Raw genomic sequence first — 22,257 nt, forward strand, 5'->3', positions numbered from 1 at the left:
TACGACACGCAATCCAGACATCAGGCAAGTGAATGGCGTTCACCAAATGAGCCGAGACCAAAAAAACCACGTCGTTTTCAGTCAAAAAAGAAGGCAATGCTGACGGTTTTCATGGATTACAACGGTGTAGAGCATCATGAATTTTTGCCAGAAGGCCAGACAGTAAACAAAGAGTATTATTTGGGCGTTATGAGACGTTTGCGTGAAGCAATTCGCCGAAAGAGACCAGAAATGTGGGCAGAAAACTCGTGGATTTTGCACCATGATAACGCACCGTCGCACAGTGCTATCATTATTCGTAATTTTTTGACGAAAAATGCAACAAATACCATCCAACAACCACCGAATTCACCTGATTTGGCTCCCTGTGACTTCTTTCTGTTCAATCGAGTTAAAAAACCATTACGGGGAACGCGTTTTAGCAGCCGAGAGGAAGTAATGGAAAAATCGCAGGAAGCACTGATGGACATACCGAAAACCGAATATAAAAAATGTTTCGAGGATTGGATCAAGCGCTGGCATAAGTGTGTTGCAGTCGATGGGGATTACTTTGAAGGGGACAATATAGATTTAGATGAATAAACTTGTATTTTTAATTTTCTGAATAAATTCCGGGAAATTTTTGATCAAGGTAGTATGCCTGAATTACCATAAATTAAAATTTAAAAAAAGTGTGATTTTTATGACCTTAATTAAGGAACCATGGCAAAGCATAAGAATGTGATAATTCTGGAGAATTCTTAGACATGGATTCCTATATCCTATATAGCATGCCCGGAGTCCATATTAATACTTTTGAGTGCTAATATAGATAAATAAACGTCTTTATTCGGATGAAATCGAGACCATAAGGTTCCTTCCTCCATTTAACACTAATATACGCACTTGAATATGTTGTGATATTTTAAACTGTGTCTGTGAAACTATAAAATTTCGAATCGGCGAAGCCTATTTTGACTGTGTGAAAACGTAATTCTGTGAAACTGTGCGTAAGGTTTTCTGCCTCCTACAAGGTTTTTTGCAATTTTCGATATCCCTAATAGGGAAGGTATTAGGGAGCAATAATACTAGACCTTACGTTATTTAATGAAAATTTTATTTTTGTCCAAAATGTCTGTATTTTTATGATGTGATACGGTAGAATACCTGATCTTTTGATTGAATTTGGGTGACTACCGAAGTGATTTGAATAATCAGAGAATCAAACTTCAGTGTCTATAAAGTTTTAAGCATAAAGTTTGAGGCGTCACTTTGTGGAAGCGATTTTTACCGGAAAGGAGGATGCTTTGTTCTTACACGTATAATTTGTTATTCGCGACCTAGGTTTCGAGTTACGAAGATGATGACTGTGCAAGTCGAGGCCTGGGCCGTGAGTGCTGGGGTGTATGCGGAAGAACAAAGTATTTTCTTTTCCGAAATGATACTCTTATTCCTCACTCTTTCTCCTCCTCCCCCTTCCTCAAACGGCTATTAATATGATGCATCACATGTTGAATCTTATCTTGTACTTGAAGATGGTCCGATGAACTGAAACGCGTTGGACGTCGCAAATAAATCTGTGGAAAAGTGCAAATTTTGTTTGTCTCATAATGACGAACTTCCACTACATCTCGCCTGAATCTGTTGAATATATCTATAAAAGGTTTATTCCCCATATAAGTAGTAGCAGTTGGTAATGAAAATGAGACACTTCCGATTTAAGTAAGGAATCAAAATACTGGCGTTTTAATACGGTATTTCGTTATTTTAAAGAATTTGATTCATGTGCTTTCATTAGCCCCAAACAATCCAAAATACGCATGTAAAATAAAATTTGATTCATCTGTCATCTCTAACATTGGGACCTTTTCGCGGAAGTAGTGAGTTTTGATAAATTTTATGAAGCGTCATAATTAAAAGAATTTCCTTTTTCATCCTTGAAGGCGAGAAGCATTAAAAATATTGACTGGTTTCTTTGGTAGTTAATCGCTTTTGAGAAATATCTATATCGCCACATAATATATCTATATCGCCCTTTGCTTTAAATAGTTCATAAAGAGTTAACATAAAATCCACATTTTAATCCAAGAGTTATTGAAAATTTAACTGATACAATGCAGGACAGTATTCCAATAAATTGATTTGACATGACTTTTGCCATTTTTATTTTATGATACAATGATAGCTTTCTTTCTGTTTATCGATTTCCATTACAATTGGCCCCACATGTATGTGAAACGGCTGGTTTCTATTGGAAGTATCTTTAACTGCTCAGAAATCACATTTCAAGTGATGAAACGATGATTGAGGACTTGGAGCAATCACGGGGGCACGTGGCTCTTAAATGAATGGAGATCTATGGTGTCAACAAAAATAAGAAGCTGAATTGTCAAGAACGAGGAAAAGGTTTTTCGGCAATACCATCCTCTACAACACGATCGTCGGCATATTCATCCTCCGTAAACAAAGCCATTCATCACCCAGCAAATTTTTCCAATGGTAGCCTTTGGTAATTAAAATTCGTTTCAGTTCATGCTAGGTAAGCGCTTGCAGAAGTCTTCAATATAACTGCTTTCTACTAATTTTCCATCATTAGCATCTATAGGTTGTTTTTCATAATTTTCCTTCGTTGAACTGCGCATTTTCTAAGCTTCATAAACTCTTTTTTTATTGGTAAAGCCCTAACTAGAGTTAACCATTAAACTAGGTCAAATTCTCGTGGAATTTTGTTTCAATATAAAATAACATGATTTTCCTGAAACGTGTGTTACGTCTGCTTGAAACTCATGCATGAATTCTTCTATTTTTCAAATTACGCAGTCGAAAGATACCTGTGGAAGGATCGCTATCTCTTGGGAGTACTGTTTCTTTCCTAGCGTCCTTAATGCGTTTGTCATGGAATATCGATCTGTTTGCGTGGTGAAGATTTCCATCCAATTCTTCTACAAATCGAGTAACTCTCAAGCGTAAAGCGTTGCGCTTAGTCTGCATGTGCGGCCATGTTCTCTCCGTTTGAGGTTAAGAAAGGCTTTCTGGGTGTTTTTGAATTCGGAAATAGCTCGCGTCAAAGGTGAGCATGCCGTCAGAAGCCGTAATTGGATGAGAAACACGACGCGCCGTGCAGCACCTCGAGACACTATTATCGAGCGTCGAGCAGCCTAGCAGCCACCCTTCCAAATGGTGCCTCGTAACTTTTCCCCCTCCACGCCTTATTTATCGATACTGCTAAAGACTCATCTTCTCGCACATTAATGGAATGAGTTTCCCTGTTGAAAGTTGTTGTTAAACCGCTTATGAATAACCGAATATTTCGGAATAAATCCATTGCCATTGAGAAGTTTTATCAAGCTCATTTATAGACCATTATTACCTCTTTCTACTTGGTTATCACTGATCAAAAGAGGATCCTCAATATTTAGGAACTGTTTATAAAATGCATAATAAAAAAGCGTCAGTTAACCTATATAGGTAGAGGTTCTTTGCAGATAAGGCTTAGGAGAGCGCTAAGATCAAAGCACTCCTCAAGGAATCTTATAGACTATAGGACACAATCGATGAATTCATGCATTCGGGAAAGAGGTTGATCCGTCACGGAGTCTCATTCAGCAGCTGTAAATCCAAGGGATCTTATGATGTTGAAAGTTGATCGTGCATAATTAATGGGTTGGAATATAATACCATGCTTGTTAATTCTACCATAAAATAAGAGATTTATTAAGGAGTATTGCCAAATTTCCAATGTCTTACGATAGACGTGAATGGCTTTTTGACATTATTTACAGCGAAAATTTATTTCCACCTAAACCATTATAAATCTGATGGTGATGAAAAGCCTGACATAAAGCCAGGTTAAGAGTAATTATTTAAATTTATAATCGGGATTGATGTGAATTCAAACGTTATGTGAAGTTCGAAAGTAATTTTTTAATTCATGAATTATCTTTGCGCAATTTTGCATGTTGTCCGGGTGGGATGAATTTAATTAGTGAACAGTTAGGATATAAAATATTTTTTTAATGGCCCATCTACTTCGAGAAGCATTGAGTGAGAAATTGCGCCATACCAATCTTATAAATCAAGGCCAAAGGAGATGATTAATCCATATATTATACCCATCCATTATTATAAGGATGATTTTGTTAGAGCTAACACATTCACGCACGACGCGAGCGGAGAAAAGCGTAAGCTATTTTAGAAAAAAAATCATCTTTCTTGAATAGTCATTTCGAAACTAGTACATTAGTGTTGACGATGGTTTTGGTCATTCATCGTTTCTTCTGCTTTTTATGGAAATACGTTTTCATTATTATTAACGCGAAAAGTTCTTCGATTTCTCTGGGAGCAATCCCGTAGAATGGAGTGCGAAGCTCACTCACAAAAAACCTTTTTTTATTTCCCCAAACTAATTCCAGATGCATTGTTATTAGATGATTGCTGTAGGACACAACTATTTTTCCCTTTGTATCCCTTGAGGTGTTTGGGAATTTCCTTCGTCCATTCGCGTTCGCGACCTCCCGCTGCGAGTCACCTTTTGCGATGCAAACTCGCCTGTCAGGTGTCACGCCTTTGCGAAAACATTGTTGCCGTCGGAGAAAGATAATAAGCAAATAAACAGCTGTCAGCGACCTAAAAATGTCCACGTTATCCTTTTTCAATAGGAGTAAATTTACAGTGTCGTTATCCAATATGGATATTTGCTTGGAAATCCTTGAAATGAACAGGTGAGCTTTATGTGCTTATCCATTTCCACGAGCTCGGAAGTAGGGGTATACCTTGGGCTTTACGTGTGTTTTACGAGAGTTTAACGTTGTTTATCATCTATATTTTTTCATTGAAATTAGTGTACGAGTTATGCATGCATGAAATCTCGAGTTAACGATGCGATCATCGATTATGCGAAACTTAAATTGCAGAGTACTTGCCATCGAAGATGGCATCTAGGAACGCGTTCGCGATTTTTCACGTTTCAGGACCTTCAGGTCACCCATCGATGCTCTAAACGCATCGATTATGAACAAAATTTTTTGCACGCGTGTTCTGATCCATTTTATTATTTGATTTATATATCCCTCCTTTCAATAATGCTCTTGTTGTCCAGTTTTTTTTCGTGAACAATTTCTTGCTGCGAAAAGCAAACTGCGATGCTCTTTCTGGTCTTTTGAACAATATTAGTTCTCAATTTTAGGTACGGAAATTTCTGTAAAATCTGAAATTATGTGCGGTAAAGCAGATCTGTTAAAATGAATCCGTTCACTCTCACACCCCTATGATTTCGAAGTGGTGAACATTTAATTCGAGCCCCGAGTTAAATAATTTGGATTCAAAGAGATAACTGATCTAACGTAGAGAAAAAACAAGTTGGAGACATCTGCCGAGCTGCTTGAAAGAAACTTGAATTTATCGAACGTATGGCAAGAATTAATGGAATGAAAGACTTGATGAGAGGTGAGATGGTTTCTGGCTCCACTTTACCGAAGCATTTCAAAGCGCATTAAAGCACAGGATATTTCCATATTAAAGTTTTTTTCACGAAGTAAGCATTTAGAAACCTAGGAATCCCAATATAAAAGTCATTTAACAAAATGAAAAAGACTTTTAAATGATTGATAAGATGATATTATAAAATAATTATTTGAAATTTTTAAACTAAATATAAAAAACTATAAACACACAGTAATCTACTAATACTTTAAGGTCAGTTTGGTAGGGGATGATAGAGTTCACCCAATACTAAGCCCGACGGCATGTGAAATTCAGGGTAGGGGCATTCACATCAGGGTAGGGGGGCCAGTTCCTTTCCTTGTGCCTGTTATAGTTTCCCAGGAAGAACTAGTACCCGAAAAATCACATTGCTTGGGTGGAGCTGCCGGTGCCCAGAGAGGCTTGCATGGGAATTGAACCTGGGACCTTCGGTCAGTACGAGTCCAATGCTCTACCCATGGGCTAGTGCGACCCAAACTAAATATATATTACAATTATTATTACATAATAAAATCTTAATTAGGTCAATCAATCTTGAGGAATCTTATTTGACATTATAATCTTGTTGTCTTGTATAATATCATCTAACGAAATTAAATGAAAATATTGTAGGAAAATTAACAACCTGAAACTGGTAAATTCAGTATTGATTTGCGCTAAAAAGTTAAGTTTTGTTGTCTTTCTGTATAGATTTACGTTATTTGCTTCCGTCTGGGGAAGATTTAATTTGGTTGTGGATTGAATGACTCTTCTCCCAACTACTTTATTCGGGGGAAACTTCGTAATTGATTTTTCACTAATTGGCCAATTATATTTCATTTGAAACCGCCCATATCTACTTCGCGTTGTGATTTGTTTTGATTCTTTCAAAAATATTGAATCTAAAGTTTAGTTTGCCAATCTGTAATAATCTACGTAAATTGTTATCAACTGTTATTTGCTATCGAGATAAAAACCGTGGATTCTCCCGTATTTACTGTAGATACCGTCTCCGTTGGAATCCCTTGGTTGATTCTCATAAACGAAACCTCCAGGAACGAACGTCTGAACGTATGTTTTCATGAATCCGATTTTCACTACGTCTTTACGTCACAGATAAACCCCGTCTTAATGCTTGCAGTAGCGCCTGAAGGAAACAGAAGATGACTATGACTCGTGGGTCTTGTGTATTTTAATGAGAGATGAATAAATTGCAAACCGCGAGCGTTTTATCCGTAGCCCCAGTGCACGAGATTCAATAGTGTCCGCAATTAAGTTCACCATAGTGTGTGATAACTTTGGAACTGCTCAATTTACGTTGAATATTCATTCGAATTTTTAAATGAATATTTTCAACTTTGCAATTCGACCTTTGAAGATCGTCCATAAATGTTTTTTTCAAAATCTCGTATCAATTACGGACATTTTTTAGCGTGGAAATACAAATCTACTTTCGAAAGCGGTTGGTACCCACTTCAGGCTTTCTATAATATCGGTACGGCCCTGAATTGAGAAACCTGGCTACTACCTCCATTTCGTTTTGTGGATAAAGAGGAACTACGTCAAATGTGCCTTGTTTTGCTATCCGCGTCGTGAAAAACGAATTCAACGTCCGAGCATTCGATTAAATTCGAACACTCAGAGCAGTAACGTACAATTTTAATATACCTCATATAAATTTCCTCTCAAAATAAGATGCGTTTCATGTCGTTATCCAGCTTCGTTTTCATTTTGCGTCAGCTTACATTTTAATGTAGTTTTATGGAATCACATTTTGAAGAAAATATTTCGTAGTGGCTTCGAAATCTAAATTAAATCTACCTAGAAATAAAAATCCGAAAAAAATGTTGAAGATTTTTATACCTCACCTGAATAATGTCACAGCTATGAATTAAAATGTTTCAATACATTCATAGAATTTTTAATAATAATAGTCTTGAAATTTGGTAGTAAATCATGCGCTGATGTGCGAGTCGATTTTGTACTTGGAATCTACATCTACGCAATGCCCCGCAAGCCGCCGCAAGGGCATGTGGCGGGGGAATTAGTTGCGTCAGGTGATTAGATAAAATAGCTTGGGAGACGAGTTTACTGCAAGTCGGCCGCTTTCCAATTGTTATTACGGAGGCTAAATTATACCTATCGTGGAATGGGAAAAGGACGGGGTCGACTCTTTAATGATTTGATATTACCCGAATTTGAGTTGTGTACGATGTTTTCTCTTCCAACCCATGGCTAGTTAGTTCTGTATCACCGCGAACCGATTAGTGGTAAGTTCAGCTTTGTGTGTTGTCGTAGATAAATATTAAACTTTGCTGTCATCATTGACAACTTCTGACGGCATTTCTTCGTTTAGACTGGTCGCGCAAAGTAAGATATCCCTGCCATCAAAGCAGAGATCTGTGGGAGTGCTCGGAGTAAAATTCTCATTTGACAGAGTCTTCATAAAATAGTTATTATACTTAGCTACATAAATATTTAAGTCAGGTGAAGAAAGAAATGAAGAAATCTTTAGTACCATTAAAGAAAGTAACACCATCGTCTGACATTAAATGAAATTAAATGTCTTTCTATGAGTGAAATAACAGAGTTAGTAAGTAAATATGCTTTACATTTTTCTCATTAAAATTTTAAAATTATTAAGGAATGATTAATATATATTAAAATAATCAGACGAATCCTTTCTTTTCCTGATTTTCTCTTTCATTTATTCCGCGCCTTATTCTGGGTATCCTGTGGTAGCTACTACTTACCTCCTTTGGCCCCTGTGATAGCTACTACTTACTTGCCTTGGCCCCTGCAGAAGTACTTCGCTCTGCCTATACGACTTAATTTAATTAGTACCTGCCTCCTTATTATTCACAGTAGCTATTTCAATGCCTATTGCCGTGCTGTGCTATTGCTTGGTCAGTTTTTTATTTAGAAGACTTAATTTCTTTTAACTGTGTAATCCATGGGGTAACTCCCCTTTATAAATATGCTTCTATAAGGTATGAGACTAGGCGCTGCCCGCTGTCAGATACGGGTCATACAGCGACAACGAAGAATTGCTGAGTTGAACGTTGTCTAATCGACAGCTGCCGTCCGCGCACGACCTCTTTCCACGCTAATGCTTTATCTTGAGGACTAAGAACATGTCACGAAATCACGAGTAGTGGAGGCGTGGGCTACGAGCGACGATGCGGAGTGACTTGGGGATGGGGCTGTGCCGAAGCCGCAAAGGAACGTGTGCGGATGCCTAATGTGGAATGCATTGTTAAGAAATATACGAAGCTAGCGGCACTGTGGTTGCTCATGATCAGAACTAACTAGTAACCTGTACTGGTAGTTACGTTTTTAAGGTGTTCCTTCGGCTTTACCTCAGGTGATATCACACCTTGACCTTAACTTCCATCACAGATGGGTCAATCATCAGCCTCCTAAGGGATTCGAACCTATGATCATAGATTTAGCCTGCGAACGCTTTTTATGATATCGACTAAATGACTCGATAGTATAAGTAAGGCCGGACGTAGTACGCCACAAAAAATGAAATCAATATTCCCATTCCTTTCTTCTAAATCTGTTACTGGTAAGAGTAAAAGTACTTGACCGTCCCTTGCCATCATTTGAATTTGTTAACAAAAGTCTGAGGGGGGTACCCGAGAAAGCAAGTTACTGTAATTTGAGAGTCGCAGAGAGAGTATCATAAAGATACACGCGCAAATGGATGCAGTTATCTGCACGACTTTGTTCGGGAGCATTTGATTCGTTGGTCTCCGAGCTTCGTCACATTCGTCGGATAATGCTGTGCAACTTCGTAAGAACAATTCCGATAATTTGTGAGGAACATCTTCGTTTTAAGGAAAGGAGGATGCGGTTATATCAGCAATGTTTATTCATTTAAAAATATTTGAATTCTTTCTCTTGTTTTATATACTTATTTAAGGTCCAATTTAATCTTCCATCCCATTATGGATTGCATAGCATATCCTTTCAGTCAGGTATACATTTTAGGTTGAAATGCTTTATTGAAGAACTCTTTATCTGACTATTCTCGTATTTAACCCCTTTACTACATAGTTATGCAGGGAATTGTCACGTTTTGACTTTCACGGTAACTGAATTCTATCATTCCCATACTGGTTATGTTAAACGGTTCACAAAACACTCAAACACGGGAATTTTGAATGGAAAATGTATACACTTATTCCTGGATTAAGGCGTTTGTAGTTCGTTCTACCACCCTTGACTCCACGTAGGTTAAGACTGATGATTCTCTTGGTTAGGGTTGGTACTTCTATTATATATAGATTGACCATCTTTGCGTTGAGTCCATTATTACCCATTGCATACCTGACAATTGCTAAAATGTAACTGAAAATGCCACTGCAGCACAAAGGAAAGAAATCTGTGTTGAAAAACTGTTAGCATACCTATTATTAAGATTGCCCGTTATGAATCAATTGAAGGTGCTTCCGATCCACGCATTTTTTTCCAAAGTGGAAATCATGTGTAGTGAAAATATTTAAAACGAAATAAATGATTGTTCCATATCAATGTATTCATTTCTTAACATAATTAAAGGCTCCAAACGTGATTGTCTGTATCTCTGTAAATAGTATTAATTTATTTCTTAACGCGTATCTGCTCGAGAGAAATGTCCCAAAAGTCTTCGGGCGACACGCAGTTGTTCGAAGCACGTAGTCCTAGCCATAATATTTTCAATGACATAAGAATAGTAGCTATTTTCCACAAAGTTTTATTTAGTATAGCTGGCTTACATACGCGTCACGTACATAGGCGGCATCCTCATCCTCAGGTACCTGAGGATGAGGATGACGTTTATGCGTGATAACTAGTCGAAGCAAATAAAAGGTTTGTGCAAAATACGTAGTATCTTTCTTTCATTCAAGCCTGATGCCATCGAGCGTATTAATATTTTCACTTACTAACCGTATCTTTTCTAACCTGTTTCCGATGCATCTAAAGTGAAGGAGAGAAAATTGATAAGAGAGAAAAAGTAAATATAGACGATAAAAAGTGGCCCGTGACATTTTTTGCGCGACCTATTTGTACTTATTGACGGGAAATAACAATATTTCATCATTTTGTTCCGTTTGCGTGAAATTCGGTTTACGCGGCTGAAGGTCTCGTGCCGGATTTTTCATTTCATTTTGCAACTATTCAGTACGGTTGGGGACCGATTTGAAGTAAACCGTTTCACCCGGGACAGCCTGCGAGGACTTTTCTCATTTTCGGATTTTGTACTAGCAGAACTTTTCGGAGAGGTATAAAGAGTAACGTGGTGTGCTGCTCCTTTTTCGCGGAAATAAACACGGGAATAAATGATCGACGAAGGAAACAAAAAGTTCGTAAATCATCTTCCAAATTTTAAGTCTCAGTTATCAAAGGATGCCATATGATGGCGTCCCTTTCCTTTTTGCGGAAAACCAAATTCGAGCGAAAAGTCTGCCAGACAATCAATCATTCTTGGGTGAAGAAATGCAGATTAGAAATGCGTTGGGTTGAGTAATATGTATAGTCTCGGGGGAGGAGTTCAAAACAAACTTCCCCGATTCTTTTTATTGACCTCCCTTGAGCACAAATAATTTTCACGCGCCTCCCGTTACGTTTTACAAGAATAGATAACTAGCTGAAAGTAATTAGGAATTACGGGGATGGAGATTTTAAAAATGTATATGTTCTTAGCATTACATTATGAGTTGTTATCAGGCGTAACAATAGATATTTAAATCAGTCGATGTTATTAATTTTGCTGAAAATCAACACCAGAAAAGTAACTTGATGAGTACCAATAAAACCTGACAACGTAGCTACTCGTATTAAATAAACGATGTAAAGTCTTAGTTTTTTTGCTTTTCAGTTGCGAGTATTTCATTGCTTCTGCTCGTTTCCTCCGGCGTGAAGTCACGACCCGTAGCTAAGGAATCACATAAAATAGGACCGGATCGGTGCAATGGATTGAGTTACTACTTTCTCATGACGAATTTATCGGCAAACTTTGGCTGGGGCGATCTTTCTTTATTAATGCGATCCCTGCTGCCATATCCTGTGATTAGGGGCGAAGGGACATTAATCCATCCAGTGGACGTTAATCTATCACGTTGTTCCTTCGTGGCTCGTCGTTGGGCTAATGATTAATGTAGACGCTGAATTCCTCACCACCCGCTTGAAAATTGAACGCGAAGCATGATACCTAAGTTTTTAAAGACCATTTTTATCCCGCCCTTTCCGAAACTCCCTAACAAAATGCTAGGCTCAGGTTTGCCTATATGTTTGTGTTTGTTGTCGGAAATTTTTATCATTTTGGGCGTAACTATTGAGGTTAATGTTTATTACGCTCACATTTTGAAAAACAATCAAACTAAAATTCGGTCATGAACTTACAGCTGCTTTTTTTCTTAAAACCCACCAATATTTTAGAAAAGATAACTTGTTTTCGTTTGCATGCATTCATTAAAACTCATCCTTCGGGTGAACGAGTTTGACCGCTCACGCAATTTGCCCTTATCTAATTTTATTCTTTTTCTTGAAGTCAAAAGCAGGAATATTTGACAGGTGGACAATTTGTTTGATGATAAAAACATCTATATATTTCGAGTGAAATTTACAGTTCTGGATAATAATGAGTTTTCTCGTATTATGTTTACCTGCATATCCTTGAACTTAACATTTACAGCACTATAAAAAAAATAATGGTTTCTAAAGACCTTAACTTAAAAAGACTCTAGAAAAACAAATTTTTAGTCTTAAAATACCAAGGGTTATAATAAGTATGAGTTCAGGGATCGAATCATAAGCATACTTTATTATCAGTACTACAAGGTCTGTCCAAAAAGTAGTAGGACTTAGTCGATTAAAAAGAATTTATTGCCAGAATTGATACAGTCAGTCTTTGAATTAGCACACTTGTTCTTCCACACACCGCTGCCAGGGGAATTTCTAATCCTTGTACGAGTGCGCGTCACAATTGATGACATCTGTGAGCATTTTCCCAATGTTTCTCGAACAATTGTTCATGAAATTGTTAAACACCATCTGCATTATGCAAAAATTTGTGCAAGATGGGTCCCTCGCGTATCTCAATGAGCTGGCGGCGAAGGACTATGCAGCAGGAATACAGAAACTTGTCACACGTTATGACAAATGCCTTAATTTGCTTGGAGATTATGTTGAGAAGTAGTTTAAAGTATCCTCTTTCAAATAAAATTTTTTATGTTTGTTAATATTTACTTTTGTGTCTTTATTTCACGAACGGGTACTACTTTCCGGATGACCCTCGTACTTCTGGAAGACGGCACCTAGAATACTGCTAAGCTCCCTCGTCCCAGCCTGTTGTATCGCTTCAACAGGGCCTTGGTGACGTCCTTTCAGTACGGATTTAAGCCGGGGAAGAGGAAGATATTTGGTGGGGCAACGTTAGAGCTGTAGGGTGGCTGAGGCATGGTTGCCACGTTGTATCGGGCCAGGTAGTCCGTTACCTACTCCATTACCTACTCCGTCATTTACTCCATATTCAGATAGCACTCGCGGCACAAACTTGGCACACACCTTTCTCATTCCCATGTTTTCGGTCACAAGTCGATGCACATCACTTTTAGGGATGTCGTATTCGTCAGAGACCATGCAAACAATTAATCTGCGATCCCCGTCCAACAAAGCCTTCACTCTTGCAAGATTTTCGTCACTACTTGAGGTCGAAGGACGCTCTGAATGTTTGGCGTTTTCAACGTCTTCTCCTGAAACAACTTTGGTAGCTCCAAAACACCCATTATACCATGGCGTTATCAGCATAAGCTGCCTTAATCATGTCATGAGTTTCTTTCCCGGTTTTTCCAAGTTTCACGCGAAATGTGATGGCCTAGTGTTGTTCCAATTCATGATGGAGCGTAACTAGGCCAAGCTATAGAGGTTTCGCAAACGAACGATCCACACTCCGCAAAGGCTGAGAGCTAACTGCCACCTGCCTCCAGCGTTTCTTTAGACTCTCCTCCCTCGAACCCTGCCTGAGAAACGGTCACCCGTCCGTCCGTCAATCAGAGAAAAAATGAGTACTTCTGCTTTTGGGATTGATCTCGTACCATTATATTCTCATATTGTGTCTTTATTTGCAAAAGTTTGTTTGTGAATATGTTATCATATGCTTCCCTATTTTTCACATTTAGTCCATATATTTAGGCAGGTTTTTTATATCGATTTCCTTTTCTCCTTTAAGAATAGTATTTGATATTACTATTTCCTTGAGCATAAAAAATTCTAATGCTCTCCGAATCATTTAATACAACTTCTTTTCATGGAATAGAACTTCTATTTGGCGAAGGAAACGGACTACGTAGAAAACATAGAGAAGCGGTAACGGAAATTCATGCTCAACAGCGCGCGAGTTTCCCAAATGGGGAAGTAAGCCTTGCGTTGACCCGTGTCTCTTTCAATTCATGGGAAAAAGGTATGGTTCTATTATGTAGCTGTACGTGCCATCCGCCTGCGTTGAATTAAACGGTTAGTGATACCGTAAAAACGTTCCCTGACACTTTACGGAGAATCCAGTGAGTTATTATAAAACGACAAAAATATCGTCAGCAATTCAATTTGGTTTGTTATGATGGAATAAATCTACAACGAGTACCAACGCGTGAATAAGCTGTTCGTTAATTATGTTCTTTTGTTAGCTTTAAACTCGAAATGCAAATTATATCGAAGGGATTTCAGGTTAGGAATGCCCCCTTGAATCGGTCTATTTTAAGTCTAGACTAGCTATTTTGTTACGAAAGCAATATGAACCCTACCAATGATCGAGTAAATATGATTTCTATGAACAGTTATGTTTTGATCTATGTACCATTCAGACAGAAAAGCGGATGGAAATGCGGAAATAAATTCAGTCTTCCATATGAAGCTTTATGCATGTAATTTTGGAGTTTTTTGCATCAATAATAAGTATTGATATAAAGAAATCTTTTTTATGCCTCGTTGCATTGGGGAGTATAAAACACAACGGAGAGAAATCATAAAAGCATTTAAATATCAGAATAGAGACGATAGGTGTATTTAATTCTTCAAAAAAGTTTATGCAAATTGGAAACATTAATTAATTGAACTCTACCTGAACGTGTAACTCCTTACTATGAAATGTTGAATTGGCTAAAACTCGAGCAGAGGAGAATGCTTCAAAAGGCCTCACAATTATTTAAAGTTCTGAATTCTAAAATCCCTTCATATGTATGTGAAAATTTTATATTCAATTCACTTAAGACAAAGAGATAAACCCGCATTACAAAAAAATTCCATCTTCCCAAATACCGCACGGCTATATATGAAAAGTCATTCAGTATTTCATCCTGGAAACTATGGAACTGTTTGCCTAATGAAGTAAAATTATCCAGGAACACATCCCAATTCAACAGGAACATGTTTGAATATCCGTCTACCACACTACCAAAATGACCTTATTACTCCTCTAACAGGCTAAATATTTACGCTATGGTAATTATAACTATTGTTATATATATATATATATATATATGTATGTATTGTACTATATGTTTCGTTCAACTGATGTTAAATTGTGTTTTGTGACTGGTTTAATTACCTTATTCTATGCATTATGTAAACCTGTTTCACTCCACAGGTTTCAAAACCTCATATAACATGTATTCTGCTCCAAGGGACTCTGCTCCCAGAGCAATAAAAACTGTTTATTATTATTACCTGTAATTCTTTATAATACGTATATTTTCCCTTTTTATAGCCAAAATATTTATCTCGGAATGGAACCTCTAAAAAATGAAAAATTATAGAAAATTCAAGTGAAAGATTAAAAAATCCGTATATACATGTAGTTCTCTAAATTGGATACCCAAAGGATCCGTCATTCTAATTTTAAATTACCACTGTACTTAAATTGATTTTAATTTTTTGTAATTTTATTATTAGAAAAATTATACGCAATTTTAATAATGCCGATAAGGTTTGGTGCTATGACTATTATTAGTCTTACATATAAAGTCGTATGCATTCCATCTATAACAGCATAATTATAAAGTATAGTAATCACCATAAACAATGAAAGATTTCCTCTCGAAAATTAAGAGAGAACGTAATAAATTTTATGAGTCATCCAATTATTGTGTTTTTGTTTGATGTGTTCTAAAACGACGTTATTGTGGATCTAATCTTAAAAATAAGCCTTATTAAACCCGTAGATTAAATTTATGTAGAAAATATTAGAATGGAATAACTGGGGAATGGGTAAATGTGTATTGACCCGTAAAAAGATATTCATTATTTCACTCTTTTGCTACTTGAGGACGACCTGAATAATTTTTCGTGAAGAGAACTCACCGTCTTTCCAAAAACAATGACTTGATCACGTGTAAGGATGGCAATTTGATGATGCATCGAAACAATATCGATATTTTTATATCTTGATCGGGACCAAGATTTGTGCAATTTCATCAACCCGACACATCGCTGGCCGATAGCTAATAATCGCCGATCTGTTAATATTGACAATGCTGGCGTATCATGCTGGTGTGTATGCTGGTGTATCATTTAGGTTTCAAAATTCTGAGTGTGCAGAGAGAAATTAGCAATGTAAGAAACTTCCACGTGTTGATATTGGAGATGCCATCCCTGCAGTAGGTACAATGCAGGTGTAGGTATTCATGTAGATGTAGTCTGTCGACGATACAGCCGATATGGATAATACTTTTGGTAGTCAATACTGTTGATGTACGATATCATCAATATGTAATATGGATGATTATGGCATCCGATAACCATCGAAACGCCATATACCCAGTATGAGCCGACCATCGGTATTGGAAAATGATTACCGTGCAGCCTAAACCTATACGCGCTGCTCTCCTCCCTCCACAGGGATGTCGTGGCGCCCGCGGCGGCTGCTGGTGGTGGTGAATCCGGTTGGCGGCCGGCGCAAGGGCGTCAAAGTGTTGGAGCAGCAGCTACAGCCGCTACTGACGCTCGCGGATATCGGGACCACGGTGCTCATCACGCAGCGGCCCGGCCATGCGAGAGACCTAATCCTCAATGGCACCTCCTGGCCCGTGCCGGGGCCCGGTCCGGGATGGGAGCAGCAGGACCCCGCCACACCCCAGGAGAGCATCGATAATACGGGAGGTGAGTAGCTGGAGTTATCGTCCGGGGAGGCGATGCAGAAGGCAACCCGCACTCATACCGGAAGATGGCGGTAGTACCTTCGAGAGACGATCAGGTTGGGGATTTTTTTGGGAGGGTTAAGGATGGATGAATAATTATACCTGGGTGATGCAGTGTTTGCCTGCTGGGTAAATGTGGATCGACTTGCGCTCTTCAGAATAACGCGAAGGTAGAAAATACCGTCACCATCTCCATATGCATTTGTGTACGTGTAAGTATATATGTGTGTGTATATATATATATATATATATATATATATATATATATATATATATATAAAACATATGTATATATATATACACACATATATGTGTATATATATGTATTTGAAATATGTATTTTAGATAAAGTGGCCACGGTAGTCCAGGGTCTGAGGGTTGGACTACAGACCGGAGGGCCCGGAATCCCGGGAAAACCTCTCTCTTCCACCCTCGACACCTTCAGCTCCACTCAAGCCTTGTGATTTTTCGGTTACCGGGTCTATCTGGGAAACCACCCGGAAAGGATCTAGTCCCCCTACCCTGGTGTGTGAATTTCACACGCCGTCGGCATTTATACTGGGTGAACTTGACCATTACCTAAAACACCTACCTTCGGGTTGATTACTATTTATGGTTTATATATAATACGGGATGTCTTTGGAAGTTTGTTATGTTACTGTAATTTCTTAACGGGCAATTCAAATTGAAAAATCAATTTTGGAGTAACTAAAACCTAATTTTACGATTTTTTCGGTTCATTTTGGCCAGTAAGACGTCGCCAATAATAGGGTTCACATCTGGGAGCTTTGCCGACAATTGAGCTCGTTTGATGCATAATAGGCAGGTATTTACGTCCTTAGTTATGTAGAAATTCCTACTCTGATTTTCGGACTATTTGTTATTTCATCTGAGAAATATAATTTAGACGCGAGTCTTTAATAAAATATTTCGTTAATTAATGAAAAAAATATGAAAAGCGTCACGAAGGTTATGACATGTAACAGAAATAAGGAAAAATGTCTTTTTGAAAAGCAAATGAATAAACTGGGGCGTACGTGAAGAACTTTTCTGTGTCAAGTAATCAATGATCGTTTTTCAAAAACAGATTTTGTAAGGCCTTGAGGTGTGAATGAGAGTAATTGTTGAAGAAAAGAAAGCAGTATATGTAAAATAACTCTGGACGTTTTGTTTAGTGCTTGTGTACTTCTAGGGAAGAATGCGATGGTAAAATGAAGATTCATAAGAGTGACTTAAGAGAGGTCTATAGAAGATAGATTCTGACGAGAAAAAAGAGAAAAAGTATTGAGCACAGTTTGTGGAGCACTTGCTACCTGAAAACCATAGAAGGATTTAAGAAATTAATGCCAGGATAACTTAAAAAGCCCCTAGAGAGCAACCCTGAAGTTGATCACAAGTGTCGACTACATTGATTGACATTTGGGCCGAAATGGTTTAAATTTGAAAATATAGTACATATCTTGGCTTATTTTCACCTTTCTTTTAAACCTGAAGGATATAGGTGAGTAAAAAGTCGTCAGTGAGATGTATTATCGTTCATTGTCTCTGTAGGATAACCTTATGAAACGATTTCTGGGACAGGCTTTCACACTGACCGCTATAAAATGGCACATATCAGTTTCCTATCAAAAGGAAAGTCCCGGCTCTCTAAAAACAGGAAACCATAGCAAGTATGTTATCGCCCCATGGGAATTATCAGTATTAATTAGGTTTAGTTGTGAGTTTTAAGTGACCGTCGTATGCCAGCAATGAAGAAGTTGTGAAGTTCAATATGAAAACGTTATTGGACAAGTAATTAAAATTTACTGAAGTTTTTGGGATATTATTCGATTCAAATTGATCTTTTCCATGTTAATTACGTTATTTTAAAATTTGATTGGTTATAAATGACTCTATCTTTCAAAAATGTTCGTCGATATCAAGAACTAAAAATTCCGCTCCCATTAATTCGATTTTATTATTTAACAATGAAGTGTTGCTCATTATCGATTATATGAGCATGGTATGGTAAAAGAGTATACTGAAAGCAAACATACATACGTGGATTTATATCTGGGAGTTGTTTGATAACAGTGTAGTTGGTGTGTATGATTCCTAGCATCGACGTAAAGAACGTGTATTCAATGGATTTCAGGAGTACAGAAAGTAGACGCATATTAAAGAATTTTTTGAAAGGCAAAATGCAAATTTAGCATGGATAATTTTGGAAGTAGTGTAATTGGCATTCCTAAAAACTGTGAATGATTATCATTCTTCCAGTTTGGCATGACGTTTTGCTGATAAACCAAGTAGACGTATTCGTAAGTTGATGTTTTTTAATGAATCCTTTGTTTCAGGGCTCTTTGAAAGAAACTGACCCAATCCTTAAACCAACTTGTTCTGCATGCAAAGAGTTAATATATAAGCTAACCACGTAAACTATTTGAAATTAAGGAATTTTGACATATCTGCGGTTTTATTTGCCGATTATTTTTACTGAGCGCACTAAAATTGTGAGAAAAACAACTGGCACTTGAACTTGGCTTCGCTTTATACCTTATGCCTAGAATTATTATGTACATTGACAGTAAGCGTAAGGGCATTTTTCTATTTTAAATTATGAAGAAGCGTGTCTTCGAGCAGCCTTCGAGCTGAGTAGACAATGCATAAATACAAACCTTAAGAAACATTTCCGGACGTCACCGTTCCATCCGATGTTGATTATATGCTGTAGGCTTTTCACTTTTAAAAAATTAATACACGGTAATTATACATACAATTGAAAGAGGAAATTAATTATTTATTTCGTATTTCATAATTCTATTCTTTCGAAAGCACTTTTTTTAGACTACGAAATACCCGAAGTTGCTGTGTTTTCTCAAAATAAAACGTGGTTTTTCAAAATCTCAAAAGATGAAACCGAAATAATTTTCTGGATTACTAAAATGCTAATTCTTTGAATTTTTACAATTATGTTAGGAATTGCAGAAACTTACTCTTGCACTTGTTCGGTGGAGGGCACGACGAATTATGAGACAAAGTGATTTGTAATTAAATTGAAGGGGATGTCAAAAATATTTTATGAATCTTATGTACATCCTTAAAGATATGAAATGTTACACACATCGCCTCACTAAAAGGCTGGGTGGTAATGTCGATAACGCAGCGGTATGATAGCCCGTTGAACGTGGGTTCAAATCCAGCCTCGGGAATGGATGTTATTTATGTGCCATGATGAGTGCCTCGCGCTACATGGTGAAGTTTAACCCCTCAGCCATCGAAGCAGAGATCCATTAATAGATCTGAGAAAAGTTTTCACCCCGTGGTAAGTGAAAGTATTCTCCTGTTTGAAATGCTCAAGGTACTTTCTAAAGGAAAATCTCTCTGCCTTTGTTTTACCCGTATCACTTTCAAGAAGGTGCAAAATATTTCATTTATACATTGCTGTTTCCTCATTTTTCCACTTTTAATCGTTAATGTTTATTTGAAATAATCGCATCGATTCAGAAACTCTACGGAATGATGACCAAGTTTTTGTATGAAAAAGTGTACTAGCTGTAATCAAAAATGATTTTGAGGAAGACTTCAACTGTGCTTCTTCTCATTACTAGTAATGTTAAAATCAGATTTATTAATTGCAATCCACAGCCAGAGAACATCTCTTTGCTGATATAGTGCAATAGCATTTACAAATGCTCGTATTTAAGTAATTATAGCTTAAGTACTCTGAAGGGCCGCCTTCTTTCTCCCCTGATAATCACCGACCGTTTTTCTGTCTTTACTCTCCTTCCGCTACCATTAACTGTGAAGTCGGATTGATATACTTTGTCTTTGACTGAGCCACCAATTTCTCCTATCTACTTATGGACATCCACGTTTTCATTGTCTTTGATCACCCGTTCTAACCTTTTTCCAATTCAAAATATGAGTTATAAATAAGCCGCTATGGTTAAGTTATGCATGTATTACATTTTATTAATATTTCCACAATTGCTTTGTTGTCGCGCGTGGTCCTTCCTCTCAGGAACTCAAACTAATCTTCACCTAATTTGGCTGCTATCTCTTTCAATATTTCTTACGATTCTCATCACTCCCTTTTAACCATATTCCATTAATATTATGCCCCGTTTTTACTTTTTACACAATATTAATTTATTAATTTTCGTAATGATCAGTAAAATCGATGAAGCCCTCTAGCCAACCAAACTCTTTCCCTAATTTAACAAGTAAGTCCCAAAATAAAATTTATTAAATTTTTCTCAGATCCTTGAGTATTTACGCCGCGATATTATCTATTCCATCTAGCTTATTTGCCTCCAGCTCTCGATATTTATGTACAGAAGCCATACTCATGCAAGTTGCATTCCCTTTATTTATCAAAGTTTAATGACCTAATATTTAATCATTGAGTTCGTCCACGTGCTTTATCCACATCTTGTGAATATGTTTCGGTGCAATTAATTGACCGCTCTCCTTCATCCCTCATCGTTATCTCAAGACAATAAATTAATGTCTTTGTTATGACCACACGATCAACACCATGCGAAGGTGAAGGCATTGAGCTTATTTATTTGTTATTTTTATTGACTGAGTTGCCCAATTTGTTTTTTTTACCGGAATGAAGGATATCCATTCATGTTCTCGAGCTTTTTATGGCAATCGAAAGGGGATAATTTCAAGTTCCTACGGGTATTTTAGTCCTTCCTTTGGCGTGCTGTCATGGTCCCAACCGTTACGATCGAACGGAATGGCGAACGGCTGCGAGTGGGGGCAATGAGATTTGCTATCTAATGCGGTAATCTCGCTCAGGCTTGAGTGGCGCTGTTTAATCGTTGCCTTCCATGCCTTTGGATATTGCGGTGAAAATACCTGCGCCACATATATTTGACAGCACTGATTTTTCGAGTGATACATACGAAAACTGGACGTTGAAGAAGTAAAACTGAATGCCGGCCATGCATGAAAACCAAAAGACACCACTAGGTCAACATTATAGTATTAGCCGACGATATCACCATTTGGAGAAATAAAAAGTCGCGGATCTTCTTCGAACACTAGCACATACTGTGGTAAGCTTCTTAAAAAAATAAAGAGAAAATAAAACGAACTTTCGCTTACTCGCTTACTTACCATTACATTAAACGTAATTTAGGGAAGACATTATTTGCATAATGGGCTCAGAGGTGTAGGTTTTAAATTTGAACCCATTTTTGAAATGCATATTTTGAAATTTTTATTCTTCGAAGAATAATCGAGGGAAACAAGCTTTTTTCTATTAGTTAAGATCAAACAAACATTTATAACGGACATTTAGTGCTCATCCCAGGAGGCACAGGCTTGAGGACTGAGCAAAATGAGCTGAATGGTCCGTGGAAAAACTCGTGAAATTAGAAAAAACCAAAACATTGCGCAGTTGCTGAATCATCTGGGGGTGGGAACCCCTGGAGTCTTTAGGGCTCAGGGCCAAATTAACATAACAAGAAATTTCAGTTCCATGAAATGTCAATCGCGTTATTTTACCAACGACGACTATATAATAAACTTAGTCCTTCACTGCATCGGCAGGTCAAACAGTACACTCATGATAAGATAGATGAACCGTCGAAGCCATAGATTTAAGGATTTCTTTTCCCAATTCATGACCATAATATTAAGAGAG

General features: G+C 37.5%; 1 protein-coding gene across 1 annotated transcript in view; it reads left to right on the top strand.

Annotated features, from left to right (window-relative positions):
* Window positions 1-22,257, top strand: part of Cerk (Ceramide kinase) — a 185,677-nt gene that overhangs the window by 109,370 nt on the left and 54,050 nt on the right. Inside the window, exon 3 of the mRNA XM_071582882.1 lies at window positions 16,321-16,581. Within this exon, the coding sequence (XP_071438983.1) occupies window positions 16,321-16,581 (261 nt within the window). The remainder of the gene's footprint in view (window positions 1-16,320; window positions 16,582-22,257) is intronic.

The sequence above is a fragment of the Hetaerina americana genome, unplaced genomic scaffold (genome assembly GCF_022747635.1).
Source record: "Hetaerina americana unplaced genomic scaffold, ioHetAmer1.1.p SCAF_12, whole genome shotgun sequence".
Classification (NCBI taxonomy): domain Eukaryota; kingdom Metazoa; phylum Arthropoda; class Insecta; order Odonata; family Calopterygidae; genus Hetaerina; species Hetaerina americana.